The sequence below is a fragment of the Octopus bimaculoides genome, chromosome 4 (genome assembly GCF_046866305.1).
Source record: "Octopus bimaculoides isolate indiv1 chromosome 4, ASM4686630v1, whole genome shotgun sequence".
Lineage (NCBI taxonomy): Eukaryota > Metazoa > Mollusca > Cephalopoda > Octopoda > Octopodidae > Octopus > Octopus bimaculoides.
The window spans coordinates 4718364-4742622 of record NC_142931.1 but is presented as its reverse complement, the minus strand read 5'-3'; the positions used below and the strand labels follow the sequence as shown (position 1 = coordinate 4742622).

Genomic DNA, 24259 nt, shown 5'->3' with positions numbered 1-24259 from the left:
AATAAATTTAGATTGGAGGTAGAAATTCATGAGTGATCAGTACTCAGTCCCTGTCTGCTTATCATAGTCCAAAAGACCATAACTTGCTCCCTGTATGTTCTTCACAAAATATTTGCATAAATATTACTTGTTAGCAAAAATAAATAAAAGGGAAATTTCTGAGATGAGACCATGTGCAAAAGTATAAAATACAAAAAGTATTCCTGTCTAAGAGTGTCTGCAGGAATTGATGGATTCATACAGTGTAGGATCTCAATAAATGACTGGACCTTAATTTTGGTATTTTAGGTGGGGAAAAAAAGGACCGCCCCAGAGTCATCACCTGAAAAGCAAATCTACAAAATGTAAAGAATTAAATTAAAAGAGTCACAGGACCAACTTTTTTTTTTGTTCTTTAGCTAAATTCTTGAAACTGTGTCACATGAGAAGAATAAAGAACAAAACAGACAAAAAACATCGAAGCTAAGAACAATGGCTTCTTCGATGCTTCCAAGATTAGATGGAACCATTCATACAATATTGGTTTCAAATATTGGCACAAGGCCAGCAATTTCTGAGGGGGGGGGGGCAATTCAATTCCATCTCCCCCAGCACACAACTGGTACTTATTTTATTGACCCTGAAAGGATGAATGGCAAAGTTGACTTTGGCAGAATTTGAACTCAGAATGTAAAGACGGACGAAATGGCTCAAAGCATTCTGTCTGGTGTGCTAATGATTCTGCCACCCGACCACCACCACCACCCTATATTGATACATCATTGGGAAAAAGAAAGAAATGCTAGGTTCCATAGAATATAGAGAAATTGATCTTTTTCTGTACGGAATAACTGAAGTTGATAGTGAACAACTCCTCTGTCTTGGGACATATGTGGTGGCTAGAATTTTAGTCAGAGACAGGCTCCTTGTTTTATTGAGTGACCAGTTGATACAGTTGTCTTGTCAATATTTATTCAAAACAATAAATAGGGCAGCGAGCTGGCAGAATCGTTAGCACACTGGGTGAGATGCTTAGCGGTATTTCGTCTGCTGTTATGTTCTGAGTTCAAATTCCGCAGAGGTTGACTTTGCCTTTCATCCTTTTGGGGGTCTATAAATTAAGTATTAGTTGCATACTGGGATTGATCTCATCAACTGGTCCCCTCCTGCAAAATTCCGGGCCTTGTAATGGGTATTCATAGCAAGAGAGAAGACTGCACTGGTATGGCCATGTAATGCATATGAATGAAGACAGTTGCATCAAGATACAATCGATCTTTAACTGTGGGAGGAACATGTGGAAAGGGTAGACCCAGGAAGACATGGGACAAAGTGGTGAGAAAGGATCAACAGATGTTGGGACTCAATGAGGGGATGACAGGGGACAGAGACTCCTGGCGGTTTGCTGGGTTTGAAAAGACATGTCAAGCTAAGTAAAAGCATGGTTGCCCTTGCATACAGGCTTGACCCTTGCAACCCTTTCCAGCTGAGCATCCCTAATCTTGGGGGCTTCGAAGTGCTGGTGCCATGTGAAAAGCACCTGTACTGGTGCCACATGAAAAGCATCCTGTGCCACTCTGTAAAGTGGTTGGCACTTGGAAGGGCATCCAGCTGTAGAAACCATGCCAAAACAGACAGGTGGGGCCTGAACAACCCTTCAGTTGGTCAGCTCCTGTCAAACTGTCCAGCCCATGCCATCATGAAAAATGGACGTTAAAAGATGATGATGAGGATAATTATCATCATCATCGTTTAATGTCCACTATCCATGCTGGCAAGGGTCGGATGGTTTGATGGAAAACTGGTAAGACAAGGGCTGCATCAGGTTCCAGTCTGATTTGGCAAGGTTTCTATGGCTGGATGCTGTTCCTAACGCCAACCACTCTGAGAGTGTAGTTGGTGCTTTTTATGTGCCACCAGCACAGGTGCCATTGATCTGACATTGGCATTGGCCACAACTACAAAATGTCTACAAAATATCATTAATGAATAATAATTACAAGATTTTATGTTAGAATTTATAACATTTTAATTTACAAAAATACATTTTATCACAAATTGTGGTGATATGATTTTACATAAATTTCTCAATAATTTCTTTTATTCATAAGAAATGTTTTAAACTCATCCTCTTGTTGTTTTCCTTCTGTCATGAGCTGACAGAACCATTAGTGTACCAGGCAGAATTCTTAGCGGTATTTTGTCTGTCGTTACGTTCTGAGTTCAAATTCTGCTGAGGTTGACTTTACCTTTCATCCTTTCGAGGTCAATAAAACAAGTGCCAGTTACGCACTGGGGTCGATGTAATCAAATTATCCCTTCCCCCAAACTTCCTGGCCTTGTGCCAAAATTTGAAACCAATATTTTCCTTCTGCATATTCAGGGTGCAGTGAATAAATTGTCATCTAAATTATGCAAAAATGAAAATAACACTGACATTTCATTTTAACAGATATATTTACCAAAATTACATAAAAATATCTTGAAATATTAAAGAGTAAATTTATTCAATAAAATCGCCATTGGCTTCAACCACGGCCTCCAGACGACTTCAGAATCTCCCACTACTCTTCTGGACGGTCTCCTTGTTTAAGCTGGTGAATGCTGCCATAATCCTTGCCTTCAGTTCATCTTTGGAGTTACAAGGAGTTTTGTTGGTCCCTTGCTCAACTGTACCCCATACATGATAATGAAGGGGGTTGCAGTCTGGGGAGTTAGGTGGCCAGATTTTAGGGGTAATTTTGTCGCAGAAATTGTCTGACAGCCATGATTGGGTTCTCCTACTTGTGTGGCATGGTGCAGAGTCCTGTTGCCAGACATAAGGTCTTCCAGCAGCCACCCTCTTGACCCAGGGTAGCACTACCTCCTCCAGGCACTTGATGTAGGCCTACGTGTTGAGTCTGAGGCTGTGTGGGTAGACAGTAAGTTTTGTTTTGCAAGATTCTTTTCCTTTTCCCCAGTTAAAAGGATGTCCCTTCGCTATGTATTTGTTTGTGCAGTTTAAAATGACTGTTATAGACAAACGACTTTCCACATATCTCACAATGGTATGGTTTCTCTCCAGTGTGGATTCTTTTGTGAACTATAAGATTAGAATTGTCAGAGAACGATTTGCCACAAATCTCACAATGATACGGCTTCTCTCCAGTGTGGATTCTTCTATGTTTTGTTAAGAGACTGTTGGTAATAAAGGATTTCGCACACATTTCACAGTGGAATGGTTTCTCTCCAGTATGTATACTTTTGTGAACTACAAGACTAGAATTATCAGAGAACGATTTGCCACAAATTCCACAATGGTAAGGTTTCTCTCCGGTGTGACTCCGTTTGTGGACTTTTAGCTTGGAATTTTCAATGAAACATTTTCCACATATTTCACAGTGATACGGCTTTTCTCCAGTGTGGCTACGTTTGTGGACAGTCAACTTGGAATTTTCCACAAAAGATTTGCCACAAATTTCACAATGATACGGCTTCTCTCCAGTATGAATTCTTTTATGAACGACAAGATGAGAATTGTTAATGAACGATTTGCCACACACCTCACAGTGATACTGTTTCTCCCCCGTGTGTATGACTGTGTGTTTCGTTAAGAGACTATTAGAGACGAAAAGCTTGCCACATATTTCACAATGGAATGGTTTCTCTCCCGTATGTAATCTTTTATGAACTACAAGACTAGCATTGACAGAGAAAGATTTCCCACAAATATCACAAGGGTAAGGTTTTTCTCCTGTATGGCTACGAATGTGGATCACAAGGTTCGAATTCTGAGTGAATGATTTCCTGCACATCTCGCACTGAAACCGTTTCTCTCCAGTGTGGATCTTTTTGTGTTTTGTTAAATTACCATTTGAGACAAAAGACTCTCCACATAATTCGCACTGAAACTGTTTCTCTCCAGTGTGGATCTTTTTGTGTTTTGTTAAATTACCATTTGAGACAAAAGACTCTCCACATAATTCGCAATGGAACGGTTTTCTCCTCTTGTGTATCTCTTTATGTATCGATGCTTCGTCTTCCGAAGAAAATGTTTTCCTACAAATCTCACACTGATATTCATGAAGATTTCCCTGTAATGGTTTTTCTTCAGTGAATGTTCCACTACATAAAAATTGTTTCTCACCACTGTCTGTGTGTCTTATTGAAACTATTTCATTAGTAAAAGTCGTGTCAGAAGAGTCCAAGTAATTAACGTCTTCCATTTTAATTATTGAGGAATTCTTAAAAACTGACAAATGACTGTGATTATGTCAGAGCTCATATCTTTGTCATGGATATCAAGGCAATTCGTTTATAAATGTGCAATATGGATATATATTTTTTCACTTACTACCAGTATGTTTGTTGCTGACAGAGTCTTCTCTGTGGCTCACATATCGTTTGGATAAAAACACTTCTATTTCTACATTAATAATTGTGAGTATGATTACTGTTTGCCGTCCATAAGGTAATTAGTTCTGATGGAATGGGTGTGTTTTGGACAACACGGGGGATAACGGAACACTGAATACAACTGTAAAAGAAGAAAAGATATGAAACTATAAGATCGATATTGATGACGGGTACACGTATATTGAGTATAAGGTGTCGAATAAGTGATATGTGTAGATATACTCATCTATGTACATATATGTGTGTATATATATATATATATATATATATATATTCATGTGTGTACATATGCATGTGTATATATATTCATGTGTGTACATATGCATGTGTATATATATTCATGTGTGTACATATGCATGTGTATATATATTCATGTATGTGTGCATACATCTATTCATGTGTGTACTTGAGCGTGTATATGTTCATGTATATAAGTGGGCATTTGTATATTTTCATATGCGTAAAATATATGTCTGTATATATTCATGTGTGCACATAGATGTGTTGTTTCCGTGTGTGTGTGTGTGTGAGTGACCGTCATCAATCTGGAATGTTAAAAAAAGAGAAAAGTGTATAATGTAACGGATGTATATATATTTCGTGATGTAAATAGTGAAGTCCGTCTGAAAAGTGAAGAATGGTGAGGAAAAGTTATCCACAACACATCTCTTGCCTTCGTTTGTTCTGTAAAAAGAGAAACCATTCAGGATGTTGCATAATTGGAATATTTAACCATCAAATTGATGGGGCACCGACCTTCAACTCATGCAGGTCGCCCCATGTTAGCCACAGACATTAATGTTCACCTTATCCACACGAGATAATTAGATTAATTACAGTTTAATTACTAACAAGACAATGTTGTTGATAATACTGCTCCGCTTGTCAATGACACCGGTGATCTAAGTGAAAAGTTCCTGCTGTATTAAAAGACCGGGGACTAAACGTACCGCCTCTGTTTATATTTCATACAACACCCATCATCGGTAAAAAAAAAAAGAAACGCTAAAAAAAGAAAGAAAGAAATAATTAAACATTTGTAGTAATCTGACCATTATTATATCCACATGAAAGATGTGTATATCTAACAGGAAAAATGTATTCTTTGTTTTCCATCTTATACTGAGTGTCAAGGATGTGTATATCCTTTTGACATTTTTCTTATTTTTGTTGTTTTGTTATTTTTGATTTTCGATTTGCCTCTGTGTATGTATGTATTGGGTCATCCCATAACTAATGCGGTTTTTTAAAATACTTCTTTTATTATTCAAAATTAAGATAAACAGAGTTCTTTTTTAATCTAAAATATACTCTCCTTTATTTTCTACAATGCTCTTCCATTTATCTGGTAGATTTGCAAGGCCCTTTTTCTAAAATTCACTTGTCCGTGACGAAAAATACTCGTCCAGTACTGTTATGACCTCATCTACAGAATTCATATTTTTGCTGTCCAAATGATTTTGAAGACTGCGGAAGAAGGGATAATCAGATGGGGCAATGTCCGGCAAATATGGTGGGTGGGGCATCGTTTCCCATTCAAACTGCTCCAACCTTTGGAATGTCATCCTCACTGCATGTGGCCGAGCATTATCCTGATGGAAGAACACCTTTCGTCCTGAAACCAAAGATGGTCGTTTTTCTTCTAATGTTGACTAAAGCCACTCAAGCTGCTCACAGTAGATCTCCTTTGTTATCGTTTGGTTAGGGTTTAAAAGTTGAAAGTGGACTAAACCTTTCATGTCCCACCAAACAGGTAACAACGCCTTACGTGGGTGAAGCCCTTTAGCCTGGGGTGCCAGTGTTTCTCCTCTCCCTGTCTTCGGAGCTTGACATTTTTATAGAATACCCATTTCTTGTCACCAGTCACTATTCGTTCGGTCGAAAATAAAAGGTTTATTCGTGAAACGTGACAGTAAAGAAGAGCACACACTCACTCTCTGCGCGCGATTAAATTACCCTTTGACCCAATTTGCTGACTTTTCCGATGGCACGTAGGTGTCGATGGTGTTGAATGACCGAATCCAAGCTTCTCTGCTAGTTCCTCAACAGTTACAATGAGATTTTTTCTACCAGGGTTTGCAGGACGTTCTGATCGAGCTCTACAAACCTTCCAGGCTGTAGTTTCCGGCTCGGAATTTCTGGAACCAACGTTGACACTGGCTTATGCTTATTGTCCGATCCTCATATACTGCATTAATATTCCTTGCATTTTCTGTTGCGTTGTTGCCTTTATTGAACTCATAAAGTAAAATATGTCGAATATGCTCCTTTGTCACTTTCATTGAAAAAATAACTATTAAAATCGAACTGCACTCTTCAAAACTTGCACGAAGAATAAGGTAAAATTTTAAATCACCCACAAGGGGCCGACATAGAGGGGACAATACAAAAACATGTAGGGACACATAACACGAAAAAATAAAGTTAAAATAAAATTAAAACATGAATGATACATGAAAATGGGCTGCTGCTAGCCCCACTTCTAGCAGCAACACTTACTTCCTTTAGAATCCCGAGTCCTTCAAAACGTCCAATCCGAATTCTTCTCTCAGTTCCACATATCCTACTTTTACCGGTATCCTTTTCAGGTTCGCATCAGTCTTCCAATACTTATAACCTTTTCTTATATTTTGCAATCACTTCCTTCTGGCTCTGAGACACACCAACACACACATGTGCCAACCCACAACATTAGTGTATCCCTCTACATCCACAAATTTTGCTGTCTTCCATCTTGTTAGCTCATTTATTAGTTCCTCGTCTACATCCTCTGTTAACATACATACATAACTATTTTCACGGAGGGTGGGAATCTCTGTAAAGGCACAAAACCGTTTTAATGGTTACGTACTTTGTATCGTTGTTATTGGATTAGCGAAACAGTTATGAGAACGGAACCAAGGGATAAGCCCCGCTTTCCCGGGAATTACGGGGTACGTCAGCTAGTATATATATATATATATATACATATATATATATATATACGAGGTCTGATCAATAAGTATCCAGACTGTTGCTATGGTAACAAAGCTGAAGCCGCTTGGCACAGATTGACCTTAACCTCTGCTGTGCATGCAACTAAGTTTAACGTTCTAGTTCATTTCCCCTGTTTACAGCAATGCTTGGAAGTAACATGTGTAACGTGTGATCGTCGCATTGACCATGACAGAGAAAGTTGTCATGGCTACGCAAAGTTGCCGAAAGTGTATGGAGAGGAGTGTATGAGCTGCTCACAAATATTCAGACATTTCCAAAATGGCCGAAAAAATGTCGATACTGACGAACGTTCTGAGAGACCCGCAACCAACAGAACTGAGAAAAACATCGTAGATGTACGTGTAACTGAAAAGGGAAATCGTCGAATTACTATCTGTGATTTATCAGAGGATGTGCAGATTAGTTACGGTTCAGTTCAGTCCATTATCACTGAAGATCTGGGTGTAAGACGCGTGTATGTCAAGTTTGTGCCAAAACTGCTTTCAGCTGACCAAAAAGACACTCGGGTTTTCAGTTGGACAAGATCTTGATTGTGTTGAGAACGATGAAAACTTTTTGAAAACGTTGCGTAGGCCACTGAGCAGGTATCGCTCAGAGCTTTTGACAAAATTTGATGCAGATTCTCTGCTCAACTTTCTCTGTCATGGTCAATGCGACGATCACACGCTACATACCTTCCGTCCAAGCACTGCTGTAAACAGCGGAAGTGAGCTAGAACGTTAAAACTTAGTGCGCATGCACACCAGAGTTTAAGGTCAATCTGTGTCAAGCGGCTTTACACTGCGTGCTTTAGCTTCGTTACTATGGCAACAGTCCGGATACTTATTGATCACACCAGTATATATATATAAATATGTGTATACATACATACATACATACATACATATATACTCACAAGCATGCATACACACACACATAATACATACACATACATACGTACGCACACATGTATGTGTGTGTGTGTATATATATGTATGTGTGTATATGTATGTATGTATGTATGTATGTATGTATGTATGTATGTATGTATGTGTGTATGTATGTATGTATATATATATATATATATATATATATATATATATATATATATATGTGTGTGTGTGTGTGTGTGTGTTTATAGCGAGCAGCAAAAAACGCCTAGAAAAGGGTCAGAAGCTGGCAGCTGACTTCCCACTAGCCAACCTCAGATCCGCCCTTGAATTCTGCACTCTCAACACTTATTTCAGATAAAAAGGAAAAAAAAAAAAAAATTACGTACCGAGAGCGCAATCGCCTCCCATTGAGATCTAGACTTAGCGGGATTCTGGCCACTCTTACTTTGGACGACCTAGAACGCAAGACCCTCCACGAAGAACTACACATCATGCTGTATCGAAAATGCATTGATGACGCCTTTGTACTTACCCGCTCCAGAGATGAAGCCATTAGGATCCACGAGATCTTCAACAGCATCCACAACGACATCAAATTTGACTTTGAACACCAAACCATGGATGACTCACTAAGACTTCAATGTTTCCAAGCTCTTCCGTCAGCTTTGGAACGGTTTCTACGTCTGGATCCCCTTCCTAATGCCAATCACGTTACAGAGTATACTGGGTACTTATTACATGGCACTAGTATATAGTCATTCGTAATAAGTTCTGTCAGATTTGAGGAATGAATATGTTAATCGCTGTTGGATTTCGAAAATATTTGGAGAATAATTTCTCTGTTCATAGAAGTATTGACAAAACACTCGATTCATTGACATATGGAAACTTAGGGACAGCAGTGTTTCGAACTGGTTATGTCTCCTCAGTGAAAGCTACTCTCGGATCAATGAAGCTAAGTGAGAACGGTTGTTCTTGTTTGTAGAATTCATCAAGGAAAATATGTACAGGTTTTTGATGATGTCTATGAAATCGGTAATAAATTATGAATTCCATTTAAAGCAGCAAAATCTTGATAACACAACGACGTCAAATTTTGTCGATTTTCAAGAGAAGTCGCTACAAGTTACTTTTGAAGTCTTCTTTGAACAGTCAGATGTCAGTTTACCGTGAAAGAAACAGTGTAGTTATTTATAAAAGGATTTGAAATGAATGCACGCAAGACTTCACACTCCTTCGTGGTTTGCCTATCAACTTCACAGCCCTGCCTCGTAGAGTTGCATGTCAAGATATGCGCCTATATACTTAAATATGAAACTTCTGGTAAGTTTTATTTCTTTTGACAGTTTCATTGATGACTTGAATCTATAAACTTTTAATAAGCTTTCTCCCTTCTAATTTTGAGAAGATTGGTATTTCTCAAGATTGGTATTTGGGTAGTACCCCAATAATAACAAATATTAATGAATTTGTAATCTGGGTAAAGTAACTATATGTATGTATGTAAGTATGTGTGCATGCTTATATATACACCGTACATACAATATGTTGTACATACAACATATCATCAGATAATTGTATATTCCTAAAGGCATCAATCGAATCAAAGGGAAGGAACTCTTGCATGTTTTGTGTGATTGAATAGTTATTTCCCTTCGACAATTAAAATTAGAATTGGTATTAGCGAAAGAAAAAAAGAGAGAGACAGAAAGAGAGAGAGAGAGAAGGAAAGAAAGAGTAAGATAGTGAATGGTTTTTGTTAAAATATAATTAATTTGGCTTCCATTTTCTGAGCCTAATTTCCCAGTTTTGCCGCTGCTAACATAAATGGCTGCACCTCGCTCTCCTTCTCCGTTTCACCATGTCCGTCGTCTACTCCCGTCGTATATTTATTTCTTTATTGCCCACAGGGGACCAAACATAGAGAGGACAAACAAGGACAGACAAAGGGTTTAAGCCGATCGAATCGACCCCAGTGCATAACTGGTACTTATTCAATCGACCCCGAACGGATGAAAGGCAAAGTCGACCTCGGCGGAGTTTGAACTCAGAACGTCGTATATTGAAGTCGTCATTGGTTTGTCCTGATCCAGCTTCAGTTCTGATCCAGCAGATCCAGAACTTAATATTTTTTCAGTAATGAAACTCCTGATGTTTTTCCTTTTTTTATTCTGTACATCTAAAACTATTTGATCGTGTGGGCCCCTTTCCCCTCTTAAATCTCTAGACTATAACTTGAACAATATCATTTCGAGCGGGTCCAGTGATCGCAGAGCTTTTCCCTACATTCATTCAAATTCAATGTCTTTTGGAGGTTTACTCAGTGTTTTTCTTTTTTTATATATATAAACTTCTTTCGCTTCTGTTGGCGCAGACGCGGCTGTGTGGTAAGAAGCTTTCTTCCCAACCACATCTCTCATAATGAGCAGGAGTTGGTGGGGGAGCATCATAGCTATGTATTAAGAGAGATTCTTTAGGGTTTGAAAAAATGTAACAAAAGCAAATTTTGAAAGAAATATTAACTATTTTCATACTTTGTAGGAGTCAGCAAATAGGAAATAATAGTTGGTAGCCAAGGACTAAAATCATGTTACACAGTGTTATATTCAGTCATATCATATATCGTCGTGGCACTCCGTTGGTTACAACGACGAGGGTTCCAGTTGATCTGATCAACGGAACAGCCTGCTCGTGAAATTAACGTGCAAGTAACTGACACTCCACAGACACGTGTACCCTTAGCGTAGTTCTCGGGGAGATTCAGTGTGACATAGAGTGTAACAAGGTTGGCCTCTTTGAAATACAGGTACAACAGAAGCAGGAAGGAAGAGTGAGAGAAAGTTGTGGTGAAAGAACACAGCAGGGTTCGCCACCATCCCCTACCGGAGCCTCGTGGAGCTTTAGGTGTTTCCGCTCAATAAACACTCACAACGCTCGGTCTGGGAATCGAAACCACGATCCTACAACCGCGAGTCCGCTGCCCTAACCACTGGACCATTGCGCCCTTACCATATCATATATCAACTATTATATACATGTACGTACAGCTTGGGAAACTGTATTTATCCCAGAGTGACTGGATATCAGGCGAAGAAGTCCTAACAGAATCAAAACCGTCTCAAGATGTCAAGGAAAGTAATCCCCACCTCTTATCGAACCGCCGCTCTCATGTACAGAAAATTTACCCTCAGTGCTTTCCTTGATAACTACACAATATTAATGGTGTTCCATCATCCATCAACGGTGATGTGATTAAATGAGTTTAGAATGATTGAATCATAACTGATTTCACTTTCATTGAAATATTTCAATCATTTTCATTGAAATATTTCAATCATTGCTTGGTGACAATGTGTAAATCGTTCGTAGTTTCTGTCTTCTCGGCAGAAAGAAGTGGACACATGCGGACAGGCTGAGTCCCTATTTTGATAGCAGAACAGCTGTTAACCTGAATATCGTGAACCCCTTCTATGCTCAACGTGTTAGGCTGTCTCCACAATAAACAAAACACTTCCTGTTGCACAGGCCAACCACTCAGATCTAGTGAAGGATGATGTGGAACAATTCGTGAGATTGGCAGGGTATACTTTTGCGTTTGTGTTTCATTTGATAAATGTCAAAGCGAACAGCACAGTTAAGAAGGAAATAGGTTTTCCCATCTTGTATACTGTTTAGCCTATTCAAAAAATATATTTATATAAAGTGAATAAGAGACAGACTGCCTTTCAAAGAGAGATCCCTCAATAGTACTCAGTCATAGTAAGATGTAGTTGTACATTGTGGCTGTTGTAATCAGAACCATAGTCGAGAGCCAGTGGCAAAGCAGACTGATACGTTTGATGAACTCTGACCCAAACAAATCGATCTGGTATCGATTTTCAACAGGTATATGAAACGAGGCAATATGAAGAATTCCATTTAAAGTCAACCAACCACCATCAGTGGATTTCACCAAATGTACGGTCAGCTGTTATCTGTCTGAGTACCTTAACCAGTTGTCCATCATGGTTCTCTTCTTATATTCTAATTTATAATGATATATACGTAAACCGAAGTCGTGTAGATTGTTAGTTCTAAATATCTGTTATGCAAAAGGCACCTACGGACCTGATACTGAAGTTAAAAACTGGGTGATAGATGAACCAAGACCGCACAAGGTCCTTTAGGTGCACCATCACATCCGCAATCCATCGCCCTCGACTGCTACTTCCTTGTATCGATCGCGCAAGGATGAAAAACAAAGTTCACTTCAACGAGAGATTTCAATTCAGAGCACAGACAATCCGAATGAATACTTCAGGATATTTCGTTCTATGCTCTGTTGATTCTCAGAACATTGTTATAAGAAAGAAACCTACAAAATCACATCCATTTGTATTAATTGTCGATCTGTTGAGCTCTTCTCCTGCTCCACTTTGTGTTTTTTAACTTGTTTGAGTCTGGAGGAAGGAACAGAAGCCACAGATGGCCCAAACACTATTCAGTTTTTCTCTTTCTGACGTACAAGATTATAATCGACATTGTGTTTGGCCATATCTCATCCATAAAACAGAAGCTACAAATCTGATTGCTCGGCAATAATTTAGTCATAGTTTCAAACGGTGCAGTCACGTAATCAGTGTTCCGGTGCGAAAAATGAACGGTTCATGTAAAGAAGTTGTAACCGACATTTATGGAAATAACTGTTGTCTAGTTTTATTTTGTTCATATTTTTAATATCTTCCCGTTACAGTATCTCTCTACCTTGGGAGGGAAAGATGAGACAAAAGCAACGAAATGCGTTAGTTCTATGCTAGTCTTAAGCTGCCGCTGGCGAAAAGCCCTCGTGGGTCTTAATTTCAAAGTAATAGTAAACGTTTATGGATATAGAAATTGGTATTCTAGTAACTTTCTCAAGTGGCAGAAACAGTTCAAGAGAGAGGCATTTGCATTGTGAGAGATAACTCTTAATGCAGTTATGCAAGAGTTATCTCCCTTGAGTTATAAAATTATTGCTAAAAGTTTATATGGAATTATACATATGCAGAGAAGTGCAAGCTCGCTTGCACAAATATAAATTTATATTACACACACACACACACACACACGCACACACACACACACACACACACACGAGCTGGCAGAACCGTTAGCACGCCGGGCGAAATGCTTAGCGGTATTTCGTCTGCCGTTACGTTCTGAGTTCAAATTCCGCCGAAGTCTACTTTGCTTTTCATCCTTTCGAGGTCGATAAATTAAGTACCAGCTACGCACTTAGGTCGATGTAATCGGCTTAATCCCTTTGTCTGTCCTTGTTTGTCCCCTCTGTGTGTAGCCCCCTGTGGGCAATAAAGAAATAAGAATCTTCTTATGGAAAATGAAGTACAAAATTTTTTCATGGCCGTCAACAATGAATTTTCGATTCCGTAGCAGAATCTTTGAGCATCAACGGCAGAAGACTCCGTTGCGGAAGCCAGACCTACACGTAGGGAACCAATTTGTGTTTTGTGTCTCGTTGCGTAATATCCCTTCACTAACAACTAACATTAGGCTTTCGAAAGCATAATGCAATCACAGACACTTCTGATCCATTACTTTACGGAATCTGAACATTTTGGAATTTTCAGATCACAATTTTCCCTATTTCGGAAAGAATTTGGATTTTCTAAATTTGCTGAGAATGCTTTCTCTCTAAAATCCACCATTCGTTTTATTTATTCCATTTTCTCCCTCCCTCCACCTTTCTGTCTCTCCCCCTGTCTGTCCGTCAATCTCTCTCCCTCCCTCCTCTCTCTCTCTTTATATCCCCTCTCTCTCTCTTTATATCCCCTCTCTCTCTCTTTATATCCCCTCTCTCTCTCTTTATATCCCCTCTCTCTCTCTTTATATCCCCTCTCTCTCTCTTTATATCCCCTCTCTCTCTTTATATCATCTCTCTCTCTCTCTTCTCTCCTTCCCTCCTCTCTCTCTCTCTTCTCTCTCTCTCTCTCTCTCTCTCTCTCTCTCTCTCTCTCTCTCTCTCTCTCTCTCTCTCTGTTTTGTGCTGGGAACTTTACCCAGATGTAATTCGCTAAGAAGTTCCACGTGCCTGACATCATGGAGACAGATATGATCAAATCAATGCGGATGAGACTTGAAAAGGCGAGCTTCCATAACCGAGACAGTCCTTCCCTTTTCCAGTTGTGCTGTGTCAGGTGTAAAAGGTTTCCAGCCGTTGTTAAATATTCTGCTTTAAACGTTTCTAGTGGAACCTTTCGAAGATTTTGGCATCTATGCCTGAGAGAATATACCAAAGATGTGATGACGTCATCAGAAATGCTTGACACATATTCCATCGAACAGCTTGGCATCTTTCAAATGAAACTGGTAAACCATTTCACATTTTCACTGTCAATGTTGTCACAAGCTCACTTATCACATCACCGCCATACTTAATTTCTTCAGATGGTAAAGTATCAATTCCTGTGGCCTTTTCGGGAACTGAGCTGTTTAATGGAAATTTTAACTGTTCCAATTCTTTGGAATGATATCCATTTCCTCTCTAACATGACACCGAGAAAAGTCTTTTAAGATAATTGAATATCGGTGAATATACTCGATCCTTACCTGTTTTTTTTGGTTCTCAGATGTAATTTCGATATCTATATACACTAATACCTCGCCATATTACGGTTCACTTATCGCGGTTTATTATTTAAGCATACGTCCATTCCTCCGTGCTATTGTTTTGCATTTATAATAAAATAAATATAGATAAATTATATATATATTTTATATATATATATATATATATGTGTGTGTGTGTGTGTGTGTGTGTGTGTGTGTGTGTGTGTGTGTGTGTGTGTGTGTACACATACAGTACAGTACTGTTTCTACTTGGCGGATTTTCACCTATCGCGGGTTTTTTTGAAACATAACACCCGTGATAGTCAAGGGATTACAGTACGCTGCTTCTTGTGGGCCTAATTTACGACAAAGGAAATAAAGTACTTGTAAAAAGTGTACAATTTCGGGCCCGTACTACTATGGATAACTCCTAGAAATCCTTGGCCTGGCATTGCTATCGAGGAATACTGCCAATTTAAGATAAGCCCTACAGGCATAGGAGAACAGTCAGGCAGGACTGTCCTAGATGCTCGCTGAGCGACGAAACCGTTCTGCACGCACTCGTGCAGTGTCCGAATATCACTGACTTGTGGAGCCGCTGTCATCGCGTGTGGGACGAATCCGAGTATGGGTCGATGATATAAGTACTAGTTATGCACTGGGGTCGATGTAATCGACTACCCCCCCCCCCCCCTCCCCCAGGCCTTGTGCCCTTAGTAGAAAGGATTGTTATTATTATTTATTTGGTGTTACTCAAAGTTATATCCTTTTCCGATCTGTTACTGGGCCACAGACTCAATTCCAGTTTCTGGACAGTTGACAGAAGAGTTAGGGTTGCTGTTCAAATGCGTCAGACAAATGGACGGACAGACGGACCGACAATATTTCAGTGTCAGTCAGTCGTTGGTTAGTTCCTCATATCAGTTCAGTATTTAGTTTCAAAGTAATTGTTCTAATAAATAATCTGCGGTAGATTGGAGCTTAGGATTGGTGAGTCAATGAAAACCATCTTTATTTAATGCAAATTAACGTTGGGAATTTAGTTTTATGTTTAGGACAGAGTTGCATTTTATTTTTAATTATTGTCTTTGTTTTGGGTTTGAAATTTCAAATGAAAGTGCCCGAAACATTTTCGTCAACTGAAATATGAAGAAGGGATCAAATTAATTATCCTGCAATGCGGCTGGACACAGTGTCATCCTTTCGGGCTTGATAAACAAAGTACCAGTTATGCACTGGAGTCAATGTAATCGACTATTCCCCTCCCCCAAATTTCCGGCCTTGTTCCTATAGTAGAACGGATTATTAGTGATGTTTCTTGGGGGGTGGGGGTCATTAGATGTTCCCAGTCTTTCAACAACCACACATCTTCACTCACGGGATCCAACCGGGGTTGATTAAGTCCCAGTTTGTGTCTCGTTATCAGTAACCCTGGAAGCTCTGCCCCTTTTAGGGATCACACTCCCTGATTCACAGCCACCTTTGAGGCATGAACAGCGTTGAAGTTCAATAAATTCAAAATTGTATTCGATTAAAGAAAGAATAAAAATCAATTGAAATTCGAAGTTTCAATTGAAAACAAATAGAAAACAATTTTTTTTTTTATCAAATTTTGATTAAAGTTATTGATTTCAGTTTATAATAATTAAAATCCAGTTTGATTGAATTGAAACTCTAAATAAATAAAAAAAATTAAAAAATTGCTCCCCGCCATCCTTCCCTAAAACTAAAATCACAATGCTTGTATTCTAAATCAAACAAACCTCTAAATGACAGAATTTCCTTGAAAAGACAAAAAAACGTCAGAAATGTTTTGCTAAACAAACACAAGGAAGGAATTTGAACAAAAATCGTAATTCTATACCTTATTTACACTGTTACATAGTTTGGAATTATATCATGCTATTTATGCACTTTGTAATAAATGCACACACACACACGTACATTGTGTGTGTGTGTGTGTGTGTGTTTATTACAAAATAGTATTTAAATGGCATGTTATAATCCTAAAATGTAACTAGGCAAACAAAGTGTAGAATTTTCTTGTCTCTCGGGATGATTTTGTGAACGCCGTCAATTTTCATCATTCGGACATATTTTAACGTATAAAGCCTGCAATATTGACATAAATTGTTTCATTTTTACGCCGTTATCCGGCATCAAAATGTTTTGAGGTTAATTTATTATTTTATTTTTTTGTCACTTAATTTTCATTGACCCAGAGTCAAAAAGGCGGTATAGTTTCATCAGCTGTGGTCCTGGTTGGGCTGCCAGATATTCTTGCGACAATCCTTTCGGCGTCGATAAAATAAGAACCAGTTAAGCATCGGGAACGGAATCGACTAACTCTCTCCACCAAAATTTCAAGCCTTGTGCTTATAGTATATATATATATATATATATATATATATATATATATATATATATATATATATATATATATATGTATATGTATATGTATATGTATATGTATATGTATATATATATATATATATATATATATATATATATATATATATATATATATATATATATACATATACATATACATATACATATACATATATATATATATATATATATATATATACATATACATATACATATATATATATATATATGCATATATATATACATATATACATATACATATATATATATATATATACATATATACATATATATATGTATATGTATATATGTATGTATATATATATATATATATATACATATACATATATATATATATATATATATATATATATATATATATATATATACTTATATATATATATATATATATATATATATATACATGTATTAAGGCGGCGAGCTGGCAGAAACGTTAGTAACGCCGGGCGAAAAGCTTAGTAGTTCGACTAAAAATCCTTCAAGACGCGATGCTCCAGCATGGTCGCAGTCGCAGACTGAAACAAGTAAATGCCAAACGACAAACGATTCTTCATAATATTCTTCATCATTTCTTTTAATATTCTTTACCAAAATTCCCAATTCTTTATTTTGCATTTTCTTCCATTTGTTTATCTTTTTTATTCTACTTTATAATTCCATTTGATATTATCTGTACAGTCCTCCCCTCCCCCTATTATTACAATTGCCACCACCCACTCGTAACCTACCATTAAATTTCCCACCATTCCTCTATTTCAGTATTCCTGCTGCTAAAATTTCTTTCCCCACGTCACCTTTTTTTCTTCTTTTCCATTTTTATCCCTTTTATTCCTTTATAAATGTTATTTCATTTCTTTATATTCCTTCGGCTATTTCTACTTTTACATTCACACCCACCAGCCATAATTCCACCCTCTGTGACTGGTGCCAAGTTCACTCATTTACACACTAATCAATTTTCCATTGAATTCTTTTACTATTCCAAAACCTGCCCAAACTACATTATTTCCCATATTCTTTTCAACTCTTGGTGCAAGGCCCGAAATTTTGGGGGAGGGGGCCAGTCGATTAGATCGACATCAGTACGCAACTGGTACTTAATTTATCGACCCCGAAACGATGAAAGCAAAATACCTCGGCGGAACACTGAACGTAAAGACAGACGAAATACCTATTTCTTTATTGCCCAAAAAGGGCTAAACATAGAGGGGACAAACAAGGACAGACAAAGGGATTAAGTTCATTACATGGACCTCAGTGCGTAACTGGTACTTAATTTATCGACCCCGAAAGGATGAAAAGCAAAGTCGACCTCGTGCTAACGTTTCTGCCAGCACACCACCTTATCATTTCCCCATATTAACCCCCCCCCCCCGTCCTCCCCGCCCCTCCAATTCTGCCCTTCTTCTTTTTCTTCTTTTTTTCTTCTCTTTTTCTTTTTTATGCTTCTCCCCACCCCCCAACATTTATCACATTTCCCTTCGCAACAGGAATTCTATACATATATTCGCGCAAATTCCATCAATTCTTCACTCGTAACTTTGCTGAAGACTTTGTGCTCTCACAGGCGAAACTCATTGTAGCAAAAAACTGGCTCGACTCAAATAAAATATATAATTAGTCTCTTCTATGGTATTGAGTACTTCTTTTTCTGACAGTCAACACAAACGTGTGTGTATGTGTGTGTGTGTGTGTGTGTGTGTGTGTAAATGAATTTTTTTGAAAGCAATTTACCTGATGAAGTGCTGGCACACAACTGCTGTTGTTTCATATTCATTTACGTAATTATTTATAGAATAATTTTATCAAATGGAATGAGACTGAAAGCTCAGCAACTTGCAGCTGCTGTCACTGCACAGAATCAAATATTGTAATTTGTAATTAAAGCCTGTTTATTCCACCTTCTTGTTGTATAAATTCTTTATATAAATAAGTTCCACATATTTATGCAGCTCAAGGAATAACCTTGCTGTATAATGGCATATGGTAGCCGATAACAGTATCGGAGCTTTGAAATGCTCATTATGAGGCTGTTACGCAGATAATATTGAATAAATGTAAATATATGTATCTATACACAGAGATGCAGGAAGTAAATAGACACCTTTAATTTTCAAAATTATTGATCTAAGCGTCTTAATATGTTTTCAGCGGTGTAGAATTTACAATGTAATTATTCTTTTTCATTCCAGGTGCTATTATATTAAACATTTGCGAAGAGTAATCATGCCAGGCACAAAAAATTCAGCAGAACTGTCAGATTTTCAAAGAGGTCGTATTGTTGGGAAATCGGAGGCTGGTCTTAGCCAGCGAAAAATTGTCGAAAATTTTCAAATTCCTCTTGCTACTGTTAATAGAATTATAGTGCAATTCAAAAGCCAAGGAAAAGGATCAACAGATTCTCGTCCCGGCTGACCTGGTCCCTTGAAAAGGAAGCTTCGTTGTTTGAAGAGAATTGTGGAAAACGAACCCCGTATGAAGGCTTCTGAAATGGCAAAACAGCTACAAGTTAGTCCAAGAATGTGTGTTACATATCTGCATAAGCTTGGGTATTATGGACGAGCAGCTAGAAGAAAACCTCTCCTTCAACCAATTAATGTCACGAAAAGAAAGAAATGGGCTAAGGAGATGTCAGAAAAATCCAGTTCATTTTGGGATAGAGTGATTTTCCCAGATGAATCCAGATTTGCATTATTTTCAGACAGTGGACGTGTTTGGGTCTGGAGGCTTCTCAATAACGAATTTGATTTGAAACAACTCCAACCAACTGTGAAACATGGCAGTATCGCTGTAATGGTATGGAGAGCTGTCACCAGCAATGGTCGTTCTGAGTCAATCGAATGTGTTGGAACCATAAACTCTGAAAAATACATCAAGATATTTAAGCAAGGACTACTTCCGATGTATTCACCCGATAACATAACGTGAAATGAGTTTTTATTCATGGAAGATGGGGTTCCATGCCACACAGTGAAAAGGAATCAACAATGGCTGACTGAAAATGGGATCAAAAAGCTTCCTTGGCCGAGCCAATCTCCTGACATGAACCCAATTGAAAATCTTTGGAGCATACCAGATAGAGCTATACGAAAAACTCGACAGAAACCTAAATCTAAAGATGAATTGTTTCGATTGTTGCGTGAAAAGTGGGCAAAAATTCCACAAGAGACAATCACAAAGCTCATCAGTTCAATGCCAAAAAGAGTTTCTGAATTAAAAACTGCAAAGGGAATGTCAACTAAATACTAAAGTATGTAGTCCTGCCTATCGATTACATTTCAATTGTTCGCTTTACGTATTAAATAAAAAATTTTGAAAATTAAAGGTGTCTATTTACTTCCTACATGTCTGTGTATATATGTATGTGTACGTGTGTGCGCACGCGTGTGTATATATAAATTCTGATGACGTTAACAGATACAATTCTCGCTGGTGAGAAGGTAGAGAAATTCGAAGAATTGCTCTTGTCCAGTGGTAGAACGCTTGTCATGTCTACACGGATCTGGGTTCAAATCCCACAGGCAGCCTTCTAGTTTTTCTATCCAATATTTACATGCAATAGTTTATAGCCTTATGTGCTTCGAGATACAGCTGCGGTGCTCCAGTATGGCCGCAGTCAAATGACTGAAATAAGTAAATAAATAAATGAAAGAATAAATAAATGAATCTATACATATATATATATATGTTTGTCTATCTATCTATCTATCTATCTATCTATCTATCTATCTATCTATCTATCTATCTGTCTGTCTGTCTGTCTGTCTGTCTATCTGTCTGTCTGTCTGTCTGTCTGTCTGTCTATCTATCTATCTATCTACCTACCTACCTACCTACCTACCTACCTACCTACCTATATAAAATTCCCGAGACAGTCAACTGTTTCGACACATTTTGGACTCTTGAGTCGTGTCGATCCTTCGAAGATAAAGATGAATCCACAACTTCGATTTCTTCCAACAAACTGACCTTCACTAATCTTCCGTTTTATTCTCCAAGAATAGCTGCACTTATCTGGCTTTGAAATATTAATCACACGGTACACTTTTTAGCCATTTCTCACAGCAATCAATGTGTTGTACTGATGATGTGTTGTAAGAAAGAAAGATGTGTGTTTGTGCAGTAATGGGTTGTGTGCTGCGGTATCGGGCCTTTTGTGATAATTGTTTGTTGTGTTGCTGTGTTGTGGTAAAACTGTACGTGGGACTCGTGTGTGATGACAATGGTGTGTTGTGATAAAATAATTATGATTTACAAGTCATAAATGTCACAGCAACTTGATTCCGGTTTCATTGCGCGCGCGCGTGTCTTTCATTGGTGTTGGGCTTATCGAGGAAAGACAACAATATATTGAGTGGAAGCCAATAGCAACAACAGCAACAGCATCGTTATCATTGTCTGTGTCGTCACCGTCGCCGCAGCCGTCGTCGTCATCGTCCCCACCTCCTCCTCCTCCTCCTCCTCCTCCTCCTCCTCCTCCTCCTCTTCATCATCATCATCATCATCATCATCATCATCATCATCATCATCATCATCATCATTATTATCATAATCATCGACATCTTCAACAAAATGCTTTCATTAATATTTACATATATTTAATAGTTTTAATGTAGATGTGTATAGGTTTACGTGTGTGTAAGTGTATAAATATGTCCGTGTGTGTGTATGCATGTGTGTGTGTGTGAATGTATTGTAATCAATCTCAGACATTGTATAATGTAGTATGGACCAGGGTTAGTTTCCGTTGTACGTTTTCTAGATAAACGAACCAAGCAGCAAGACTAGTTTGTTTGAGACTCGTCGCTTACTTCTATAAACTCGGAGAACGAAAGCGGACATCTTGCGAGCAGTTTGAGGACAATTGTTTGTGGCATGAGTGAAAAGGTCACCAGCAGTTGTCGGTCTTTGTGTGTTGCAGACGTTCAACAAATATCTCAGCTATTCTCCATGTTAGCCAGGCGCCTGTTTGGCGAAAACTTCAAAAATATCCAAAACATATTTAGCAGAAGAAAAAGAAATCTAGAAAGCAAAACGAAGAGAACTCCGTGGGGGACGAAAGTTACAACAAAAACCAACAAATATCAATAAAGTAACAAGTACAACGAAGGCAACAACTGAGAGATATATCCCACGATGCTTTTATACGTGTGTGTAAGGGACACAAATAGGGGTACGTGTGTGTGTGTGTGTTTATATATTCATATGTACTTATATGAGTATGTATGTATATAGTAAAATGTACTTACATATACATTTGTATGCATGTATGTGTGTGTGTGTATGCATATATATATATATATATATATATATTTGCGCGCGCGCGTATCTCTCTCTCTCTCTCTCTCTCTCTCTCTCTATATATATATATATATATATATATATATAAATATAAATATATATATATATATATGTGTGTGTGTGTGTGTGTGTGTGTGTTTCTTAAATGGCTTATAAACACCTTCCACGCTACAATTGTCTTCGTTCCAGCACACGATTTCAGATCAGGTCACTTGCTATGCAAGTACATCTCTCTCTCTCTCTCTCTCTCTCTCTCTCTCTCTCTATATATATATATATATATATATATACACACTCACACACAATTAATAAGAGGAATGACCACTAAAGTGGATTTTAGTGGTTATTCCTCTTATTAATTGTAATATAATTTTAAATCTTCGGATTTTTAAAAATATGCTAAACCACTGGTTTAAATTGATGATAATTGATTATCTTTGACAAGGGGAAAGATAGAAGAGGAGACAGATAAGTGTGCGTCTTGTATGCAAGACAGACTGAAAGAAAAAAAAGATGATCACGTGAGGAAAAGAAATATATATATATATATATATATATATATATATATATATATATATATATATATATATATATGATTTTGCTTATTATGCAGACAGCGCTGTGAAGTGCTCAGGTAGGTTCAACGATTTAGAATAATAATGCAGCGAATACTTAGCCATAAAACCGGTGTATGCAAATTATTAAAAATATATTTAATGTATCACTCATTAAAATATTTAAAAAATATTTAAAATTTAAAGATGCATAAATATATAAAAATATAATACACAGATATGGATGGAAAAAATATGCTGATGTATAAAAATATATCTAACATCTTAATTCTTGAAATTGGAATACCTCCATCTAATCATTGGAAAATTTGCCTTTCATCTGAATGCTTAAACATTTCTTTATTCAGTTCTATATTTAAGAGATGAGGAATTCTGTACATTATTTACATTATTTACATTTCATGGATATTTGTCCTCATCTTGTTTGTTGTTAACACAACGTTTCGGCTGATATACCCTCTAGCCTTCATCAGGTGTCTTGGGGAAATTTCGAACCTAGGTTCTCATTCCTATGCCATATGCCCACGGGCATATGGCGTTGTGGTTAAGAGAGTGAGCTACAAACCCCAAGATTCAGAGTTCGATTCCAAGCAGTGATCTGAATAATAATAATAATAATAATAATAATCATAATAATAACGTCGAAAAATACCTTAGGAATGAGAACCCAGGTTTGAAATTTCCCTAAGACACCTGATGAATGTTGGAGGGTATATCAGCCGAAACGTTGTGTTAACAACAAATAAGATGGGGACAAGTACCCGTCAAATGTAAATAATGTAAATAATTTTTATATTCACCTTTTTGCGAGGATTTACACTTCTATTTTTTAATATTATTATGATATATAAATATATATATTTTTAAATATATTTATTAAATATCTTTTTAACAACGCTCTTAATCTGTAAGTAGGACAATGTCTTCAATGTATACTTTTTAAGATGTTAAATATACTTATATACATCTGTATAGTTTTTCTACCCATATCTGTCTATTATATTTTTTATATATTTATGCATCTGTAAATTTTAAATATTTAAAAAATTATTTTAATGAGTGAAGGCAGAAACGTTAGCACGCCGGGCGAAATACTTAGCGATATTTCGTCTGTCTTTACGTTCTGAGTTCAAATTCCGCTGA

At 37.5% G+C, this 24259-nt stretch overlaps 1 protein-coding gene and 1 long non-coding RNA gene across 2 annotated transcripts; both read right to left on the bottom strand.

Annotated features, from left to right (window-relative positions):
• Window positions 1-1983: 1983 nt before the first annotated feature.
• Window positions 1984-5131, bottom strand: LOC106867332 (uncharacterized). The gene has a single exon (XM_089350206.1). It carries the CDS (start codon window positions 4182-4184, stop codon window positions 2940-2942), a length of 1245 nt encoding a protein of 414 aa, XP_089206332.1. The 5' UTR covers window positions 4185-5131; the 3' UTR covers window positions 1984-2939.
• LOC149135886 (uncharacterized) lies at window positions 1984-5429 on the bottom strand. Its single transcript, XR_016241354.1, has 2 exons — window positions 5131-5429; window positions 1984-2384 (listed from the first exon to the last, which is right to left on the bottom strand). It is a non-coding gene; the product is annotated as an uncharacterized LOC149135886 (long non-coding RNA).
• Window positions 5430-24259: the final 18830 nt, after the last annotated feature.

Bases quoted from the DNA above. Each gene is read 5' to 3' on its own strand.
- LOC106867332 (XM_089350206.1), bottom strand. From the start codon at position 4,184: ATGGAAGACGTTAATTACTTGGACTCTTCTGACACGACTTTTACTAAT.